We start from the raw sequence: 20371 nt of genomic DNA, 5'->3' as shown, positions 1-20371 counted from the left end.
TGGCCACGGAACCGTCACGTATGGGTAGCTACACATCTGGGCGCACACACACAGGCATGCACACAAGTGAGCGCGTGTAAACGGATGGAATCTGACTCGGGTTGGTGGGCTACGTCGGTGTCAACAGCCAGGTTACTAATGGTCCACTCTAGGTATGTAAGATGCTGCCATCGGGGCAACTAGGGAAGGGATTACCACTGCACGTGGAGCCACAGCGACCTCAAAATTAAAATTTCGCTAGAAATAACTAACTCAAAGAGCTTCTCAGAGACCGCTGCTGCCCGGAACCATCCGAGGGGTCGTGGGTTAAGAGCTGTAGGGGAGCTCAGCTCTGGGGCGCTGGAACGGCTCCCCGTGACCTGACGGGCAACAGGTGAGACCCACCAGGATGGGGAGGGGCGGCAGGTGCTCTGCTTGTGTTGGATGGGAGGTGGGTTGTCAATGAAGAGGCACGGCGAGGGTCAGACTGCATCATTCAGACATATCTGGGCACAGAGGTGAGAAGCCCGGGCCGCAGGGGCGCGACGGTCTGGCGCCCAGGCGGGCGAGCAGCGGCGCGTGCTCACCTCCAGTTTCTCCACCACCTGCTTGCCAAAGGAGCAGACCTTGGTGGAGCAGGTGATGGTCATGTTCTCAGGACTCTCGTACTGGCTGGACACCCCGTAGAAGGAGCTGCCTTCGTCCTCGATGTTGGTGTTGAGGTCTGCCTGGAGGGAGACAAGGGGAGACCAAGGAGGGGCGGTAACTCAGAGGGGTCCTGTTGGGGGCGGCACCGAGGAGGCCTCTGGGGCCACAGCCCAGGCCCCAGGGCCAGGACGCCGTCAGGGGGCTCAGAAAACACGTGGACGCAGGACCTCGGAAAGCTCCCTCGTCCATGCACACGCAGGCCTGGTGTAAAGTCAGGCCGTGTGCCCCGAACAATGGCAAGAACCTGGGCCTGCATCAGCTCCCGGCCCTGCTGCCCACCGGGTACCAACAGCCCAGCAGGCGGGGCCCCAAATCGGTCTTTAGAACATTAGGGCCCTGCCAGTGTCCCTTCAGCAGTGGCTCTGGGGGCCTGGCCTCCCGCCATCTCTGGGGCACCGCAAGCCCGGCCACCCTTGACCTTCTGCATCTCTGTTCTGCCTCCGGACCAATCTCCCCAACACCGGCCTCCTTCCGCTGGGCTCCTCTGCAATTGCTCTGAGAGCTCTGTGCCCGACAGAAGTCTGGTTAGCACCCTCTCATCGAGCCCGTTTGTCAAAGGGAACCCCTCCCCAGCCTGGCGTGGGAGCCCCCGGGCCTCTGATCAGCTTCGCGCCTGAAGGCAGGGTCCAGGACGCCTCCTGCTGCGTGTTGGGGCGATTTGAAGTTGCCCCCGCAAGGAAAGGTGGGTAATAAGACTCATGACTTCACACCCACTCCCTGCGAGGGGGACAAGGCAGGACAGGGGCCTCAGTCTGATCTCAGGCTCCCCGACCGCAGGCCTTGCCCAAGGCCACAGAGCGCATGAGTCACGGGCCCTGGGTCCTCAGGCTCCGGCTCTGCTGCTTCTCCCGCCCAGACGAGAGACGCTGGGTGAGGCTGTTCGGTGCCTCGGCGAAGCCCCCAACCACTGAGGGGTCCCCACTCCGGAACCTGGGCTCCACAGCCAATCACCCCGTTTGAGGGGCTAACAGAGCGGCTTCAGACTCAGAAGCAGTGTGCAAACATCACAAAAGGCTTATTCTTAGGGGGAAGCCTCTCCTCCCATCCACACAACTCGTCCCAGATCCCTGCCCAGCGGGACCCAGAGTGCAGCCCCACAAACGCAGGGGAGCTCCTGACCGCGGTAAGGATTCTGACCCCAAGGACTCTTCTGCACAAAGTTACAGGGAGCCCCAGAACCCTGGGAAGTTTCCAGCAGGATTCAGAGCCGGGCCCCGGGCTGCTCTGCCCCTGGCCATCAAAGTCGTTACTTTTCTCTCCTTTGGGGAAAGAAGTTTTCCAAGAGCAAGAAGACCCTCTAGACTGGCAGGGGGGCAACTGTCTTGGGCACAGCAGAAATATTACAGAGCCACACACCGTGCCGACAGGGACCTGTATTTACTATTGTGAACTGACTACAACATAATGTTGAGCGGAAAGAAAGAAAAAAGCAGGTCATAAAGCAGAACGAGGATGTGTTACTTTTTTTTGTTTTTTTGCTGTATGTGGGCCTCTCACTGTTGTGGCCTCTCCCGTTGCGGAGCACAGGCTCCAGATGCGCAGGCCCAGCGGCCATGGCTCACGGGCCCAGCCGCTCCGCGGCATGTGGGATCTTCCCAGACTGGGGCATAAACCCGTGTCCCCTGCATCGGCAGGTGGACTCTCAACCACTGCGCCACCAGAGAAGCCCCGAGGATGTGTTACCTTTATGATGAAAATAAAGGCTGCTTCCGTGTTGACCTAGATGGCATACATTTCAGTGTGCCCAGCAAGGGCTTTCATGGGGCCGTTAGGAAGAAAGAAGAAAATGAATTACAGGGACGTCCCTGGCCGCCCAGGGGTTAGGACTCTGCACTGGCACTGCTGGGGGCCTGGGTTCAATCCCTGGTTGGGGAACAAAGATCCCGCAAGCTGCACGGCGTGGCCAAAAGAAAGAAAAGGAGAAAAGCCAAACTCCAAAATGAGCAGCAGTCTCCCGCATCTGTGGTGGGCGTGGGGCGGGGCAGGGGCGCCCAGGGGCCCGCGGGGGTGGGCCAGGCCTGCGGTGGGCTGGGAATTAATTGCTGCTGTGACGGGCTGTGCAGTTAAACCTGGCCCCGGGGACAGCACCAGCTCTCTGTCTCCTGTTCTCTCTACTGAGTCACACGCTTCTCCTCGGAGACCCGGTTCGTCGGACGTCCTCAAAAAGGCCTGGGGGACAGTTCGTGTGTGCTTGAGACACATGAGCGCAGGGCAGGAACGTGGACTGTGCCTGGAAAAGAGCTGGCAGGGAGCCCGGCTCCTGGGGAGGGCAGGCGCCCGGACGAGGGGGCGAGGCCAGGACGTGAACTGATGTCTCCCGGATGCAGCCACTGCCGTCCTCCCCCTGATTGATGCTATTCACGTCCCACTCTCCACACGCCCCACTCCGTCCCTAACGGTTTCTTTCAAATCAACTCATTCTTATTCTAAGCAGTCATACCCGTGACATCAGGGATTCTGTTTCTCCTAATAGACATGAAAACAGCCACCTAACTGTTAATGAGGGAATGTGAATCGGTGCACTGTGCCCCGGGCTCCGGCAGGGCTGGCATGGCCCCTCCAGGCTCTCCCCAGCGCCCCGCGGGGATGGGACGTGCCCGTCACCACCCTGTGCTGGCAGGGCCTGGCCTTGCCCCTTCCACATGGTAAGCACGCTCGAGGCGGGAACCAAGCTCTCCCAGGGCTCGGGCCTGGCACGCGGTGTGCCTTCCACAGGGTGACACGGGGCTGTTGGAACTCTCCCCTGTCGGCGGCTCTGCGTGCGGAGCGGTCCTGTGCTCACAAGGGGGGCCTCCACCCCCCGCACCCCTGCCAGTCCTCGGAGCCCCGCCCCGGCTCAAAGACACTCCAGGGGCTTCTGGCATTGCCTCCCACTCGCCTGGTCCTTCCAGTCGCTCCGTTGCCCGTTTATCCTGCCTGGCCCAGCATGGCCAGGACAGGGGGCGCCCAAAGAGGCTGCAGTGTTGTCTCTGCTCTCACGGAGTGTGTGACTTTTGGGGGAGCAGGTAGAACAGGTGAGCTGGTGCTTGAGAGAACGAGAGAGAGAGAGAGAAGGAGGTGGGGCGGAGATGAAAGTCTCAGACGCCTCATCTGTCTCAGATGTTGGCGGTCCAGTGTCTGCCCCAGAACCGACCCTATGGTCCCACTGCTTGGTCCCGGGGGATCCCGGCCAGCGAGAAGCGCGCACCCCACAGCACCTCACCACCCTCGGTGCCGTCCTAATTACGACCCAGCACCTCCTGCAGCCCCACCGCGTACCCCCCAATCTGAGAACCTCCCCGCACACGCTCAGTGTCTCTGCCTTCTCAGCCTGAGAGCAAAGCTGCCCCCCACGCTACCCTGAGAGTGCCCCCGCGGCCCCCTGCCCTCCACCCTATTCATAGCTACGGTGCGGTGGCAGCTCCCAGGCTGGGCCTGGAACAGGTGCAGCGGATCGGGTGGCTGACAGATGAGCCGGGACAGCCGGGCCCGGGGGCCAGGGGGCTCAGCTTCATTGTTATGGGCTGGTATGTGCCTGGGAGAAATGTCAGGGCCCTTCGACGGAGGAAGGTCTGGGGTACTGTCCTCCCTGCCCGGCCTCGGCCCAGCTCTGCCCGGCATTTTCAATCTGCAGACTGGAGTTCACGGCCATCAGCGTGTAAGAGTCCCCTCTCCCACTGCCTAAGGACAGAGGTGGCCTCTGCTGGTCCCACATGTCCTGGGGGAGTTGGGAGCTTCTCAGCCCCTGCATCTCACATCCACGGAGCACAGCCTGACACCCAACCCCTCCTGCCCCCAATGCCACCGCCAGCTGGAACCGATGAGTCCCGGCGGCCCACGAGCCGGCCACTTACTACCCATCCCCACCAAAGAGAACAGTACCATCGGCAGGAGGGGGACAGGAGGCCGAGCTGGGACATCAAAGTCCTCCTCCCACTCCAAGCGGGCTCTGACCCACTCCGCAGCCTGTGTGCCCAGGGCCTGGGGCCGGACCAGAAAACCACCAGGCTTTTGGGCGGGGCGAGGTGGGTGTGTGGCGACACTGTCCTCTCCTGGCAGCATCCCTTCCTAATTGTGTGGTCAGTCTCACACCAGCTACAGGCCAGGGCGCAGGAGAGGAGGGTTCCAGACGGCTAGGGCGCTGGGGCTGCCTGGGAGGACCCCAAGTCCCGTGGTTAGCACGCAGGAGACCTTCCTCTCCCACATCCCAGGTCTGTCCTTCCCTGGAGCCTCTACCTTCCCCACACAGGAGGAGAGGGACCGGATGACAGCCAAGGTGCCCTGGCTGCCCACGTGCCCACCCTCCCACCCCCAGCCGACCCCACTCATCAGGGTCCTCGGACACAAGCCCCTCGCAGGCCCTCCGGAACAAAGTACTGACTTTTCAGGTGGAGAAACAGGGCCCACAGGAGCCGAGACTCCCTCGGGACACAGCTCTCCAGCTGGGCCCTCTGCTGCCTGCCTCGCTCTCCTGACACGCTGGGAGGGCTCACTGGCAGCCCACCCCCTCCCACACAGAGCAGGCGGGACCTGCTCTGATTCTCCCACTCGGAACGCAAGCTGTGTGCGCAGCCTGTGGACGGAGCACAGCGGCCCGGCGTGGAACCTGCCCAATCACACTGCCCAGCACCACCGTCTCCACCTTCTCTCCTCCCCTCACCCCCACCTCCAGCCTCCCCAGACTCAGGAGGAAGCAGAGGACGAGGGCCGCGAGCCAGGTAGGAGAAGGATCCTCTGGTCCTCCTTTCCACCTGCCAGCTCTGATCTCTAGGCAGGACAGCCCTGCCCATCTCCTGGAAGGGAAGCCTGGGCTCTAGAAGCCCCAGGAAGCCCCAGTGCCCGGCTCGACACTGAATGCACAGCTGAGACTGCTCTCTCCCTGCCCCCACTAGCTGCCCTTCCTCGGGGGCGCAGGGCCCTTTTTAGGCTACCCAGAGCCTTCTCCACCAGAAGCAGGGGGAGCACGGGGCCGCACGGGGGACCCCAGCCACCCGGCAAGGCAGGATGGTGCGGGGTGACGGTTCCGAGCACACTCCCAGAGCGGGGCTGGCTGGCACCGATCCTGCTTCTGTCACTGCGGACTGGGCTGCCCGGCACATTCTTTCAATCTCTGTGCCTCACCTTCCCCTGTACGGAACGAGGCTGTCAGCTGCACCTCCCTTCAGGGGTGTGGCAAGGATGAAACGTGCTAGTACAAGTCAGGCTGTGAACAGTGCCTGGGGTGACCTGCCGCCGACTGCCTTGATCTACCTCGGTGTGTGCCTCACAAGAAGGACTACAGGAGCAAGGCTTGCCCACGCTGGGGGTCTCAGAGCCAGACCCTTGCTTACTCCATGCCTCAGTCTCCCCATCTGTGAAATGGGGGCCTAGGATGGCTCTCATCTGGACGGTGGCTAGAAGAATACAGAATACTGTCACCCCAGTATGCTATCTGCCACGACCAGGGTGGTGTTCCCATACGCCTCCTGCCAGCCAGGCCTCCCTGGTCAGGGGTCACCTTAAATTGAACCCTGGGGTAGCTGAGCCAGGGTCATACTTGCGAGTCAAGACTGAGCCTGGACAGGCTCGGGGGGTGGGGGAAGGAGTGGGCGACAGAGGGCGGAGGCTCTCCTAAGGAAAGGCCAGGAACCTCCCTGGACACACGCAGGCGGTGGGAGTCGCCACCGCTGGCCGGATGGTGCCCGTGCTAGTTGGCTGCTGTGGTTCCAACTCCCACGCTCAGGGCTGGAAGGGAGAAGAGGGAGAAGGAAAAGGGAAGTGAGATGGTTTAAGCCCTTCCTGAGAAAAGGGAGCCTGGCATCCTGCCTCGTACATCAGACTCTAAAGCCAGTCTCTCCACCGAGGCCCTAAGGAGGCTGAGGTCTCTTTCTCGGCCTGTATTGCAGCTGTCAGTCTGGATGGCTAATGCATGTAACCAAGCACAGCTCTGGCCATGCCCCATTCAACAACCTTCAAGGACTCCTCATTTCCTAAACAACGGGATGGTAAACATGTAGGCAATGCACACTACCCTCCCCTGCTGCACCCATGGCAGACATTACCAGTCAATCCAGGAAGGCCTCCCTACAGATCTTCCTCAACCCAGTGCTCCAAACAACTGCTACCGATCCATTAGCGGTGGCCCTCGGGGACCTCTGGTTAAAATGGGAGACTGGGGCTTCCCTGGTGGCGCAGTGGTTGAGAGTCCGCCTGCCGATGCAGGGGACGCGGGTTCGTGCCCCGGTCCGGGAAGATCCCACATGCCGCGGAGCGGCTGGGCCCGTGAGCCATGGCCGCTGAGCCTGTGCGTCCGGAGCCTGTGCTCCGCAACGGGAGAGGCCACAACAGTGAGAGGCCCACGTACCGCACAAAAAAAAAAACAACGGAGACTGACTGTACAAGTTCACATTTCCCTGTCCAGAGAGCCAGCAGGATGAGCGCAAAGACCTTTTTTAATGCGTTGTACCACACACCCGAAGAAACGGAGGAAGACCAAACGGACAGGAGAATTCAACAAATTCCAGGGGACTGACAGCTGATCTGAGCTAGGATGGCTTCTGCGGGGAAACGGACGCAAGAAGAGTTACAGCCTGAAAGTGCCTCAGAGGGGTGCCGGGTGGGAGCCAGCGCCACCCTCGGGACGACAGGGGCCCGGACAGTGATGGCCAGGGGGGCGCAGGATATGACACAAGGAGCCGGCTGAAAGGCTGTACACCGGGTGGTCAGGCCTCCGGGCCCCCACTCTTCACACATCAGGAGAAGAAATTAAACAGGAGGGCATCAGGTCTTCGGGCCCCCAGGCATGTCAGGAGAGGGGGTGGGAGCCAGGGCATGAGGTGAACGCTGCCTAAGAAACGGTCGGCTCCCCTAGCCCTCGCCCTGCCCCACTGGTAGAATGTTCGTTTGTCCCTGCCAAGGGGTGGGGGGACAGTAGGAGTCTTCTTTGGAGAAACTGAACCACTTCAGGAAAGGAAAAGGTCCAGTAAATATGCTGACATTTACTAGCGTCCTCGATAAAGCAGCTGGTTCTCCAACCCCGACCACCTGAAAGAGAAGCCCAGCAGGTAACAAGGCCCACACCTTGTCCACAGAGTTCCCAGTCACTGGACATGGACAAAAGGCCCGAACAACAAAAGGAAGGATACACTGGACCTCATCAAAATGGAAAAGGTTGTGCTTCAAAGGACACTGTCAAGAATGCAAAAAGAGGGGACTTGCCTGGTGGCTCAGCGGTTAAGAATCTGCCTGCCAATGCCGGGGGCACAGGTTCAAGCCCTGGTCCGGGAAGATCCCACATGCCGCAGAGCAATTAAGCCCGTGTACCACAGCTACTGAGCCCGCGCTCTAGAGCCCGTGAGCCACAACTACTGAAGCCCACGTGCTTAGAGCCTGTGCTCTGCAACAAGAGAAGCCACCGCAATGAGAAGTCCACGCACCGCAACGAAGAGTAGCCCCCACTCGCCACAACTAGAGAAAGCCCATGTGCAGCAACGAAGACCCAACGCAGCCATAAATAAATAAATACATAGTGCATGTGATCCGGCAATTCCACGCCTAATCATCTACCCAAGAGAGATGAAAAGCTATATCCACACAAAGACTTGTATATTAAGTTCATAGCAGCATTATTCACAATGGTCCAAAGGTGGAAACAACCCAAATGCCCATCACTGACGGATGAATGGATAAACAAAATGTGGTCTATCCAGACAGTGGGATATTACCCAACCATAAAAAGGAATGAAGTCCTGATATGTGCTATAATACGACTAAACATTAAAAACTTAACATTAAGTGAAAGAAGCCAGTCACAAAAGACTATATATTGTAAGATTCCATTTATGTGAAATATCTAAAAATGCTATAAAGACAGAAAGCAGATTAGGGTTGCCTAAGGCTGGGGGTGGAGGTGATAACTAATGGGTTTGGGGTTTATTTGGGGGTGATGAAAATGTTCTAAAATTAACTGGTTGCACAACTCTGTGAATACACTAAAAATACTGAATTGTACACTTTAAGTAGGTGAATTATATGGTAAGTGAATTACATAGCAATAAAGCTGTCAAAAAAATAAGGACCAAAAAATCTGGCCAAGAATTATAGACATTTGAGAAAATCCTCCAACTTGAAAGACAAAGACCCAGACAGAAAATGGGACGAAAAGGAAACAAAGGGAGCAGAAGAAAAGTTAAAAAATAGACATGAAACAAGATCAGGATGCAATCAAAGAAGAAGAAGGAGCTCTTAAAAATTAAAAACGTCATGGTCAAAATTAAATATTCGATACAAGGGGCGGGGTGGGGGTGGGCAGAGAATGCCACCATATTCCGTTAATCTGTTTCACCACTAAATGTACAATGCACCAAGATTTTACAAACAATTAAGAAAAAAATGCCATCAGTTAAACTACGACACATCAACAATTGAAAGAGTCGTTCATTTTCTGTAGTAACAGAACCCTGATTTTATTCAGAATGGCAACTTACTCAACTAAAAGAGTACATTTCCCTGGCTCCTTTGCAGCTACATGCAAACAGACAACTAACTGAGAATTGTGTGGGACTTCCAGGAAGGCTCCTTAAAGGGAACTAAGTTGGCTTTCCCCCTTCCTGATGCCTGAAAAATGGGTGTGATGGCTGGAACCCCAGCAGCCTTGACCTTAAGGACAGAAGCCACACACTGAGGATGGCAGATAGAGAAGAGTAGAGTCTCTGGTAATTTCACGGAGCTGCTGGACCAGACCTGGACACTCTATCTCCAGACTTACTGCTGGACCAGACCTGGACACTCTATCTCCAGACTTACTTTACATGAAAGAAGAACTATTCATTCATGCCAAAGTTACTTTGGGTTTTATGGAATATTCACTCAGATTCACTCTTAAATTAGAAGATAAAAGTTAAGAAAGTCTCTAAGAAAATGAATTGGAAAATAAACAAATGGTAAAAATCAGAGGATAGGTCCGGGATATCCAACATCAGACTAACAGGGGTTCCTGGAAAAGAACACAGAGAAAACAAAGAAAAAGAAATAATATAAGTAAAGTTACCGAATTGAGAGACTCTCATCTCACTGCCTACCAAGTACCTGGCTCAAAAATAGGAAGAAAAACAACACAGATCCCAAAGGTCATCAATGTGAAATTTAACGAAAGGAACAGAGAGGAAACGCAAAGCTCCTAGAGGCTAAAAACAACCGAGTTACATAACAAAGAACAGAGAATTAGAATACTACCGGACTACTCTCGTAAGACATCGGAGCAACCAAAAAATGATTCCTGAAAACCACTTCTAGGGAAAATCATTTACGATGGAGATTCTGTACCCAAACTATGAATCAAGTACTGAAAAGAAATGACATTTCAAACAGGTAGACTTAGAACATTTATCTACCATGAACCTTTTCTTAGGAAGGGACTAGAGAATGTATTCCAGCAAAATGAGGGGGGAACACCAAAAAAGAGAGAAATAGGAGATCTAGGAAACTGTAGATTCAAAACAGAGGAGCAGTAAACAGAGGTCTCGGGACAGCTGTTGAGCAGGCCTGGAGGAAAACCGGTTCAAATTGGAGCAGAACAGAGGCATCCAGAAGGAGAAAGGGACAAAGGATAAATTCTCTGAGAGGCCTGAGCACTGCGTGAAAAACAAGTTTTTTAAATTTTATATGTTGGTTATGATAGAACAATTTGTAAAATTTTAATAGTAGGTTTTTTAGAAATGTGCAAGCGAAAGAACCATTTATTTTTAGGAAAAAACAAAAAGTTGCACAAGAAATGACATGTAATCATCACACACTCTGGTGGTCAATCTACGTTGTCACAAAGTCTAAACACTTTATTGCGTTGACTAAATTACATAACTTACTGGGATGATGAGGGGGAAAGTGCTATAATATAGCCAGTGTTTTTCTACCATAAATACACAACACATAGTCGTGATAGCAAAGTGTAGCAATATAAGCAGATATTTAGAACTAAGGAGATAAAACCCAGAATAAACAGTGACATTTTACAGTGATTGCCTCTCGGGATTGGGCTTGGGGTTGGGAGGAGGCGGACGACAACCTGACTGTTTTCATTTCTAAGCCTCTTGGTATTAATAACAATGAACGTGCACTGATTTAAAAATAAGATAAAGTAAAAGAAACTATTACCTATTTTTCATCCCAGCATAGAGTCAAATCCAGACCTTTGTAGGATCAGGACCTTCCAGGATCAGACTCACCTCTCCCGTTTTACTTTCTGCGGTTCCCTCTCTTACATGTTTACCCATGACTAGCCCCCCTGGAGGCCCTTCCCCTTTTCCGCCTAACTCTGCCCATCCCTGAAGGCCCAGGGCCAACCTCCATCGGCTCGCAGAGCAAGCTGTCCTGCAAGGGCAAACACTGAGCCTCCTCGGGATCCGGGCCCTGGGTCTCCGTTCCTGCCTTTTCTGTAGACAGCCAGCCCCACAGATTCAGTTGCGGACGAAGGCTAGGCTAAGAGCTCCTAGCCAGGGACCAGTAAGCCACCTGGAACTGCGGGTACGCTTTCGTGTGAATACGCCCACTTCTAGGAAAAGCACAGCTTTCAGGTTATCAAAGTCCGAGACCAAACAAAGGCCCAGCTTCCGGGCTCTGAGACGGTTCGGAGGCTCTGATCACCAGCCAGGATTTCCTGCACTTCCTCCCGCTGGCTTCTCCTGCCCTGTCCCTCTTCCCGGCATCCCTTTTCTCTGGGTGCTGGGCCCCTGGAAGAGGTCCTATGCCTCCTGGTCTTGGAGGAGGTTTCCAAAGAAGGAGGCTCTACCCACACAGCACCCATGCAGGGGTGAGCTGGGGAGGGCAGCGGAGGCCGAGCTACAGGCTGAGCTCTTGGAGAAGCTCGGTGTTTCTCTGGGGATGACCCAGCCTAAGCCTACCGTCCACTTCTCCAAGCCCCACCCAGCCCAACGGCTGCCCCGCTGCGGGCCCGGAAACCTTGGCATTGAAAGCCTTGGGTGACTACCCCTCAGGTCTCCTGTAGGTCCTCTCTGGTACTACAGACCCCTTGAGGCCGCACTTCTGCCCGGGCGTGACCATCACCCGCCATCAGGAGGGGGCCTTGCTCTGCGGCACCAATGGCCCCATCTGGTCTGAGCTCCCGGCACCAGAGGGCCGCTCTGTGCTGGCCCCTCGCTCTTGTCCTGCGTGTCCCAGGTCCCGCCGCCGCCAAGGCCCACCCCTCCTCCTTTCTCCCTGCGGTCACCGACGTGCTGGGGTGGGAAGGAGGAGGTCATCCAAGGCTTACCCAGAACTTCACGAGGAAAAAGGCGTTGGAGGGTCCCCGTTCAAAGAGCTCCTTGAGACCACCCTTCCTCTCGGGGAACTTGTCGTAAATCTGGCGGATGTCCACGGCTTCGAGGTAGGGGTCGCTGTAGCTGGGGCTCGACTGGCCGATGTGCACGAACAGGTGCTTATTGTACTGTGGACAGAGAAGAACTGGTCTGAGGGGCCATGGGGGCGGCGGGGCAGACAGACCAGACAGACCGGGGCTCGGAGCCCGGCCAGTGGCCCAGAGCAGGGACACCACGGCGGGGGCCGGTAGAGGGGCTGAGTGCACAGCAGAGTCGGCGGGTGCCCAGCACCGGGGGCAGGGCGACCCCCGCAGGCGCCTGGCACTTTCTCGTCGCTACTTGTACTGAGTCTTGACTGTCGCCAACATCCTTAGGCGACTCAACTTAGACCCGTGATCTCGTCTGTGATGGAAGACCAGCGGCCCATACGAGGGGTGCTCCCCCCCGAGGCGGCGGCTGCGGCCCCTCGCTGCGGCTAAAGAAGAGCCGCTTCTTTCGTGGTCCACGCTGGGTTCCTCATCTAAACCATAAGCTTGAACACGTCAAAGTGAAATGGTCAGTGAAGTCCCCACGACTCTGGCATCCTGTCCACCTGGCCAGGTGCTCCTCTGAACTTTGCAGGTGACGCCGGTCACCCAGGACGGAGACACTGAAGGGGGAGGGATGGGGGTGGGCTGCTGCTCCTGCTGGCGTCCCCGAGGACACGGGGCAGACAGGAGACTCCTCAGAGCCACAGGGCCTGCGGGCAGGACTGGGACCAGTGCCTTCAGACGGAGAGGTGGCCGGACCGGGAAGAAGGCGGACATGGTGGGAGCAGGGAAGGGACAGAGCCTCGGGGCACCGGGATGGTACGCAGGAACCGAGAGAGGGTTTGGGATGGGGAGCAGAAACACAGCCAGGGACAGAAGGAAGGTCCAGTGAGAAGGAAGCGGGGAGGGAGAGGATGGAAGGATAAGGGGGGATGGAAAGCAACAAGGACCCTAAGCTCGGCCCCAAGGTGGAGCGGGGCAGAGAGCAGGGCGAGAAAGCCAGAGCCAGAGGAAGAGGAGCTGGGGGAAGCAGGGGAGCCGCCGCCCCAGGAATGAGCACCGGGCGGGAGAGCGGCCAGAGGGAGGCCAGGACCTACCGTTTCGGGGTCTTGCTGCCGCTCCAGGAAGGCAGAGAACTCCAGCATCCAGAGCTTGGGGCTGGCCACGCTGCGGCCCTGCCACGGGGGTGCTGGGGGCGCGGAGGGCGACGGGGAGGCTCCTGCGGGAGACTCGAACCCTGCACACAGTGGAAGGCACATGGGAGCCAGTCCACAGGGCCTCCCTGCCGCACCCTCCGCCAGGCCCCCAGACTGTCTGCCTTACCGGGGTCTCCCAGCCGGGGGGGTGGGCAGGCAGAGCACTGGCCAGCGGTCCAGGGGCAGCCCTGGCGGGGAGCTCAGCCTGGAACAGCTCAGCCCCTCAGGCCCCTGCACGGAACTGCGTTCAAGGGGGACTGGATGCTGGCTGGGGTTGGGGGGTGGGATGGCTGCTGGACCCAGGGCTTCCAGGGCAGCCTCCGCTTGGTTCTTGCCCTGGACGAACTTCTGGTCCAGCCAGGGAGACGACCGGACCGACTATCGCAATGACATGAGTGTCTGCTGTCCAGCCCCTGGGACAGCGCCCAGCCCAGAAAAGGCACTGGCTGCTGGCTGGCGAGTAAGCGAAGCAATGAACGTGAGGAAAACAGACAGGAAGGCGCCCAGCACAGCAGGGGAGCGGGCCCCCTGGTCCACCTTGAAGAGCGTCAGAAAAGGCCACCCGAAGGTGATGCTGAAAAAGGTTGCGGGGTAAGAGTGGGAGGCAGCAGGTGCAGACAGGGGAAGGGGGCTCCAGGCGGAGGGCACGGGGCCGCGAGATGCACCGTGAGCTCGGAGGCTCCGTCTGGCAGACGTGACGGGGAGGGCGGGTTTGTGCCGGGGCTGGAAGAGACGGGCCCTGGCTGCTAGGTAAGGGGTCCGGGATTCAGCCTGAGCTCAGGAGGGCAATGGGAGGATTTTAGGCGGGGCCGAGGAGCGACCGGCTGTGCGTTTCTGAAGATCCTGTTCCGACTGGGGGAAGGACTGGGCTGGGGCAAGGTGGACGAGAGGCGCAGGCCTTGTGGGTTCTTCCCAAGTGGGAAAATGAAGAGGGCAGTGGAGTGAAGAGAAGGGGACACAGGAGGGACACGGAGGGAGCAAGACCCCCGGGCTTGGTGGCGGACGGGACGAGGGCAGTGAGGCAGGTACGTCAGAAGCCCGGGGAGGAAAGAGACAAGGGACGGCGGGGGGCGGGCGGAGGACCATGCTGGGCACACCAGCTGGCATTTGACGGGTGAGCCGAATCACTCGTTCATTTGTTCACGTGTGGCGTGCACACCGGATGTGACCCGACGCACAGAAGACAGACACAGACACCAGCCCCAGACGCTGCCCAGGGCACACAGAGTGACAGTTAAGCTTAGATTGTGTCCTGAAGGCACCAGGGAGCCACTAACAGATTCTAAGCTGGAAGCAGCACGGTGAGATTGATGCTTTAAAAAGATGATGGATGGACTTCCCTGGCGGTCCAGTGGTTAAGAATCCACCTTCCAATGCAGGGGACGCGGGTTCGATCCCTGGTCGGGGAACTAAGATCCCACACACCGCGGGGCAACTAAGCCCACGCACCACAACTAAGACCCGAGGCAGTCAAATAAATAAATATTAAAAAAAAAAAAGATGACAGGTGAGTTACAGAGGGTAAGAGTGGGGATGTGACTGCAGACGGGGTGGGGGAGCCGTGAGGAGAGAGCACGGACTAGAGGGCGTGGGAGGCCCCAAAGCAACCGTCAGGAACCTAAGGAGGGTGGCAGGGCCCGCTCTCAGAGCAGGAAAAGCCAGGCCACCGGGCAGGCAGGAGCCATTCCCAAGCCAGGAAAGGAGGGTGAGGGCGAGGATCCTATCTCGCCCTGCAGAGCGGAAGGTGGAGGGACCTTCCTGAGAAAGAGGCAGGGACAGAGTGGGTCACGTGAGCGGGGAAGGCGGGAGCTCCGTGATGCCCAGCTGGACCTCCATCTGCCTCATGCCAGGAGCCTTCCCTCTGCTAACCAGGGGCTCCGGGCTGGAAAGCCATGCTCTGCTGTACCCTCGCCTTGAAGGAGAGGATTACAGTGTCACAGAGGGAAGCCATCCCAGAAGCCAAGCAGGACAGGGCGCACATGCAGGTGGAGTGGCCACCCCGGGGCGCAGGCACTGCCCCTTGAGCTGTGCGCACCCTGCCAGCCTTGAGCCTCGCTGGGGAGGGGCTTGGGGAGGACGGGCAGCCCTGGGGGCGCAGGGGGCTTGGCTCCTGGAAGAGGATCGAGGTGGAGCTGGGAGCTGGGGTGCACGGTGCGAGCACGTGCCAGGGCAGCATCTAAGGGGACTGCTAGGGGCGTCTAGCAGTCAGGGCCTGGGACCCGGAGCAGGAACCACAGGGGTGTGGTGCACGAGGGAGGCAGAGCTGCTGACCCACCTGGCAGAGGCAGTGACGGCTGGACAGTGTAGGTTTGCTGAGAGAAAGGTTTCACACTGTGGGAGACGAGAGAGGAAGCGTGGGCCTGGGGGCAGGTGGCAGCCCTAGAGCCTCGGTCAGGCTCCCACGCTGTCTTCAGTGAGGCAGGCCCGGGTGGTCAGTGGCTCTGGCCTCCCGCTCCCTCGGGATTCTGGCCGACCCACAGAAGCAGCGGGTCTGTTTGGAAAACCCACCCCTCCTCCCTCCCTCTCAGGCCAGCCACAGGGCTGGTTCCTAGCCTGCTCCCCTCGGGGTCCTGAGCTCGGGTTCTGCTACGCCCCGGATAGACTGGGGCTTCAGCAAACGCCACCCCAGGGTGCCCGAGAGCAGGAGAGCCTCATCCGTAAGCGCAGGGCCATCCGGAAAGGCTGACCCCAGGCTGCGGCTCTCCCACCCTCAGGCCTGGGTCAGCGGCACGAGTTCACGGGCTCAAGCACAGCCCAGGGAGCACCGGGGCAGCACGGGGGCCATACTCACTCGTGGGACGTTCCGGCGTGGCCCGGCAAAGCTCCTTGCCAAAACTGAGGAGACAAAAGCACAGAGTCAGCAGAGCCCAGCGTGCGCGGCCAGCGGCGTCGAGAGAGAGACCGGGCAGGGGCTCAGCTGGAGGGCGAGGCCGGGCCTGGGCCTGGGAAGGGTGCCTGCCTAGAGCCAGGCAGCACGGCGTCCCCGCGAGCGCTGCAAGGACCTCCAGCCTCTGGAACGCCTGCCGATAAGGGGCTCCCAAGAGAAGCCCCCAGGCTTGCAAACACGGCACTCGTCCCCTTCCTCGGGGACAGATGCCTGGTGACAGTGGCATGCAGGACTCTCAAGAGATCTGGAGTCAGGCACCCTATTGAGACTTGAGTGCCCGAGTCACGTGTGCACTCGTTTGTCCCGTCGTCCTGTCCACTCAACGCCCTTCCGGACTAGCGGCCTCTGTACACACTCGGAAAAATGCTGGACGAGAGCCTCCCCGGACACAGGGCCTGGGGCGGTGCGTCAGTCCCAACAGCCTACAACACCCTGGGAGGACTCAGCCCCAGGGAGGAGGGGCGTCTCTGGACTGTTCTTAGAGCGGGACCCACGTGGCCACGGCCAAGAGACCCATTCTCAGTTTAAAATTCGAGAGGACTTTGTTCCTGGACATCAGCCCTTTACCTGGAAGGAGCCCCTGAGGGCGGAGGGGGGACGAGGCTGAGCTGGGGGCGGGGCAGAGCGGCTCCTCAGAACATGCCGGCGCCGCCCCAAAGCCCGGCCTCAGCCTCCTCTTCTGTAAACGGGGCCAACTCTGCAGAGCCCCCAGGTGGCCGTGTGACGGGGCGGCTGCACCCTTGTCACTGCCGAGGCCCCCAGAAGGGCGGTCCCAGCGACTGCATGGCCCCTCGGTCCTTGGTCTCTCCTTCCCCGGCTCTCCTGGCCCGAGAGGACTCAAGTGAGGACTCTGGTGTGGCCAGTGCCTTGGAAGGGGGAGGAGTGAGAAGGACGGGGCAGTCCAGCCTCCGACTCCAGGCAGCCCCACTTACCCCTGAGACCGCCGGGTAGCCTGGGCCCCGGGTGAGGGCCATTTTACTGTGGAAGGCTGTGGCAGAGATGATCTGGGCGGACGACATGGCAGCCATGCTCTGCAGGGCCTTGTCCTTAGCTGCCTGATCCTGGAGAGACATCGAGGGAGGCCTCAGTGTGGGCACTGTGGCAGGCCGGGAGAGGCGGGGCCAGCTGGTGACAGGGAAGTCAGACCCTGGACTCGGCCCTGGGGACCAGGCTCACGTTCCTGCAGGGCTGGGAACCGGTCCTGTGACTCGAGTAAGTCACTCGGTGGCTCTGATCACCCTCCTCATCCGTCAAGGGGCACATCGCTCGCCTTGCCAGTCTCATCAGGGTTTAAAGAGACTTGGAGGCCACCTGCCAGACCATGGCGCTCCTGTTACCAAGCTCAGGGACAAAGGGACCACCCAGGTGTCGCTCACCAGGGGTGGCTGGGGCCTCACCTGGCCCTCGGGAGACGGTGCATGAATATCTGTTGGGCAGGGGTCATCCTCGGTCACGTGGACGGTGACAAGGGATGGTCTCCCGCGGCCCCCGTCTTAGCCCTGGCCTGTGGGTCTCTACTGTACCACGGGCAGCCATGGCTCCCGGACCTGTTATGTGTCAGGATGCGAATACCAACCATCTGCCCTCTATGGGTCCCCTCTATGGTCCAAAGACCCCCTCCAAAATGGGTTCACCCTGCAGGGGCTCTGAACAAATCAGCAGTATGACCTGCTTATAATAACAACAGTAATAATACTTGGTTACTACTTGTATTAGCCAGTGGTCCCCCATCCTGAGCTCTCCAATCCCAAAGGTCTTCAAAACCAATAAGACAACATACTGTGTGTCAGAAAGCCTAGTGGGTCCAAAAGAAGACACACATCCAGACTGAACAGCAAGTATTATTCAGTATGGGTAGCATCATTGGAGACAAAAGGTTGGTTTCTGTCAACTCGGGAGCTCTGATTAGAAATTCTGTATCTTTATGATGAATTACTTTTTAAAAGGGAAAAATAAGTGGGCCCTTTATTTAATAATCAGATTGGTGGACCCAAATCTGTCCTGAGTAATAAGCAAGCTAATTGCTGAGGGAGGTCCTTTCAGCCCACAGCTGGTTTTGCATATGACTTCACTCGCCCGGTGGGTAGCATCACCACGGCGTCAGGCCCGAAGGGTCCAGGTGGTGCGCCCGGCATCCTGCGCGATGAGGTCTGGGGCCAGGCCCTTCCACTCGGCTTCTCAGGGACCCCTTACGCTCATGCGGCACACACGAGACGGCCCCCGGAAGGCAAAGAACGCTGTCTCACTTTGGTTCTGAACATCTCAGCACCCCCGTGAGGCTGGCAGGACTCGTAGGCTCCCCATTCTAAGATGAAGAAACTGAGGCTCAGAGGACTTAGGGGCTTGGGTGTTGACAGGGGTCACGTGACAGTTGCCCCTTAAGGTCCGTCCGGGATGGCGCATCCGTGACCTCTGACCTCTGCAGGCCCGGGGGGGCTGAGCAAACCAAGGAGGGGGCACGTCAGGACCTGCCGGCACCCATCCTCAGCACAGAGGGCCCGGGAGGCCGCGCTGAGTGGTGGGACTCCCCAGCCCACTGTCCTTTTGGGGCCGAACTCGGGCCTTGCTCTGAGGCTGTCTCTGATAACCAAAGCATCAGGCTGTCTCTCCCCAAGGGCTCTGCTGATGTCGGGAGGGAGATGCCATACATGCCCAGGCCTGCTCCCTCCAGGACACGAATGGGGTGGCAGGCCACGCCCCAGGAGGCCCACAAACCTCTGTTAACAACTGCAGTGGTGGGAGGGCAGAGAGCTCCAGCCCTGTGTCGGCAGCCTGAGTCCCTTCCTCCCGATGGCCAGGGACCAGCGAGTGGGACAGGAATCGGGTGGGAGTGCGGGGTGACAGCAGTGACCAGGTTACTGAATTTTGCGGCTGGAGGGGACCTCAGATACCACCTTGCTCAACCCTGTCATTTTACAGGCGGGGAAGCTGGATGGAGCTCGAGGCAGGTGGGTGACATGGCAGAGGGCCCACGGCCCAGGGCAGAGCCAGGCCAGACCAGACTTCTACCTAACCTTGCCATCCACCAGGGAGCTTAACTACATTGGGCCCCAGACCCTCTGGAGAATATGACAAAATCCTCAGACCAGTCTTCGAGAAATGCACATACGTGAAAACGTGCATGTTACTGAAGGGTCCGTGGCTCCCCTCGAAGCCTGTCCGGCGGTCCAGAGGCTGTTCCCAGCCCCACGTTAGAGCCTGTGGACAGGGACGGGGTCCGTTCCTCGAGCACACATGAGCCGTATAGCCGGCCCCCACGGGAATGCAAAGCTCCCCTCGATGGCTCTAAACAGAACCCTGGACATTCGGCTCTCCACCCGGTCCCCTACCAGGCCCTGGCGAGTCACAGGCTGACCAGAGCGGGGAGTGAGGGGCAAGTGGGCTGCAGGGCCGGGGATGTCCGGGCACACATGTGCTGGCCTGAGAGGGAGAGACCAGCAGCTGCGGCCCAGCCAGCTGTCCCGGGGACAAAGGAGCGAGGGCTGGGCCACAGCTGTGAGGGGCGGGGGACAGCTGGGCTGATGCAGGAGGAATGGAACCTCCTGGGAGTTCCCACCCACGCCATCAGAGCCTCCAGTGTCAGGGTCACGGACAGCGGGGCCAGAAGGGGCCTCCATGGTCCTCTAGTCCAGGGGCTTTTAAACTGGGTTCTGGGATGCTTTCGGGCTCAAGAGTCATGGGGGCTGAGAGGTGACTAGCACGAAGGGTCCCTACCCCGCTTCTCGCCAACCCAGCTTTGACCAGAGTAGCTCCTCTGATAACGGATCGGGGTGATATTTAATTTGGGAGAAAAACGAAAGGGCTTCCACTGCTTTAAAAAATGTTTGTGGGGAATTTCCTGGCGGTCCAGCAGTTAGGACTCGGCGCTTTGACTGCCGAGGGCCCGGGTTCAATCCCTGGTCGGGGAACTGAGATCCCTCAAGCCGCATAGTGCGGCCAAAACATAAAAATAAAAATAAAATTAAAATGCCTGTGATTTACTGGTCTCAGCCCCGAGTGCTGGCTCCTCCTACCAAGCAGCCAGATTCTTCTGTTACACCCACCGTGATGCATGGCCTGCTCCCTCCCAGGGTCCAGCCAAGGGTCCCTGGGTCCAGGGTCCAGGAGGCCCGAGTCCCGTGGCGAGGGGACTCCCACCAGCGGCTGGCCCCCCGTGTAGCAGTCGCCTGTTGGCAGACAGGCCTGCAAGGTGGGGCTGATCCAGGGAGCCCCACCAGCCCTTCCCCCAGCGTGGACCCCACCCTGCAGGCCTGCCACCCACGGGATCTGGGTGACGGCAGTAAGGGGCCACACGGTCCGCAA

General features: G+C 58.5%; 1 protein-coding gene across 2 annotated transcripts in view; it reads right to left on the bottom strand.

Annotated features, from left to right (window-relative positions):
* TEAD4 (TEA domain transcription factor 4) overlaps positions 1-20371 on the bottom strand; it is a 62517-nt gene that overhangs the window by 722 nt on the left and 41424 nt on the right. The window contains exons 5-10 of one of the 2 annotated variants that reach the window (XM_082665997.1): positions 17002-17130; positions 15974-16017; positions 15458-15513; positions 13084-13223; positions 11912-12085; positions 567-707 (exon numbers count right to left, since the gene is read on the bottom strand). In XM_082665997.1, coding sequence (XP_082522123.1) covers positions 567-707; positions 11912-12085; positions 13084-13223; positions 15458-15513; positions 15974-16017; positions 17002-17130 — 684 coding nt within the window. The remainder of the gene's footprint in view (positions 1-566; positions 708-11911; positions 12086-13083; positions 13224-15457; positions 15514-15973; positions 16018-17001; positions 17131-20371) is intronic. The other variant, XM_082665998.1, reaches the window with a different exon arrangement.

Source organism: Grampus griseus, assembly GCF_964374135.1.
Source record: "Grampus griseus genome assembly, chromosome: 11".
NCBI lineage: Eukaryota > Metazoa > Chordata > Mammalia > Artiodactyla > Delphinidae > Grampus > Grampus griseus.
This window is presented reverse-complemented; position numbering and strand designations above follow the sequence as displayed.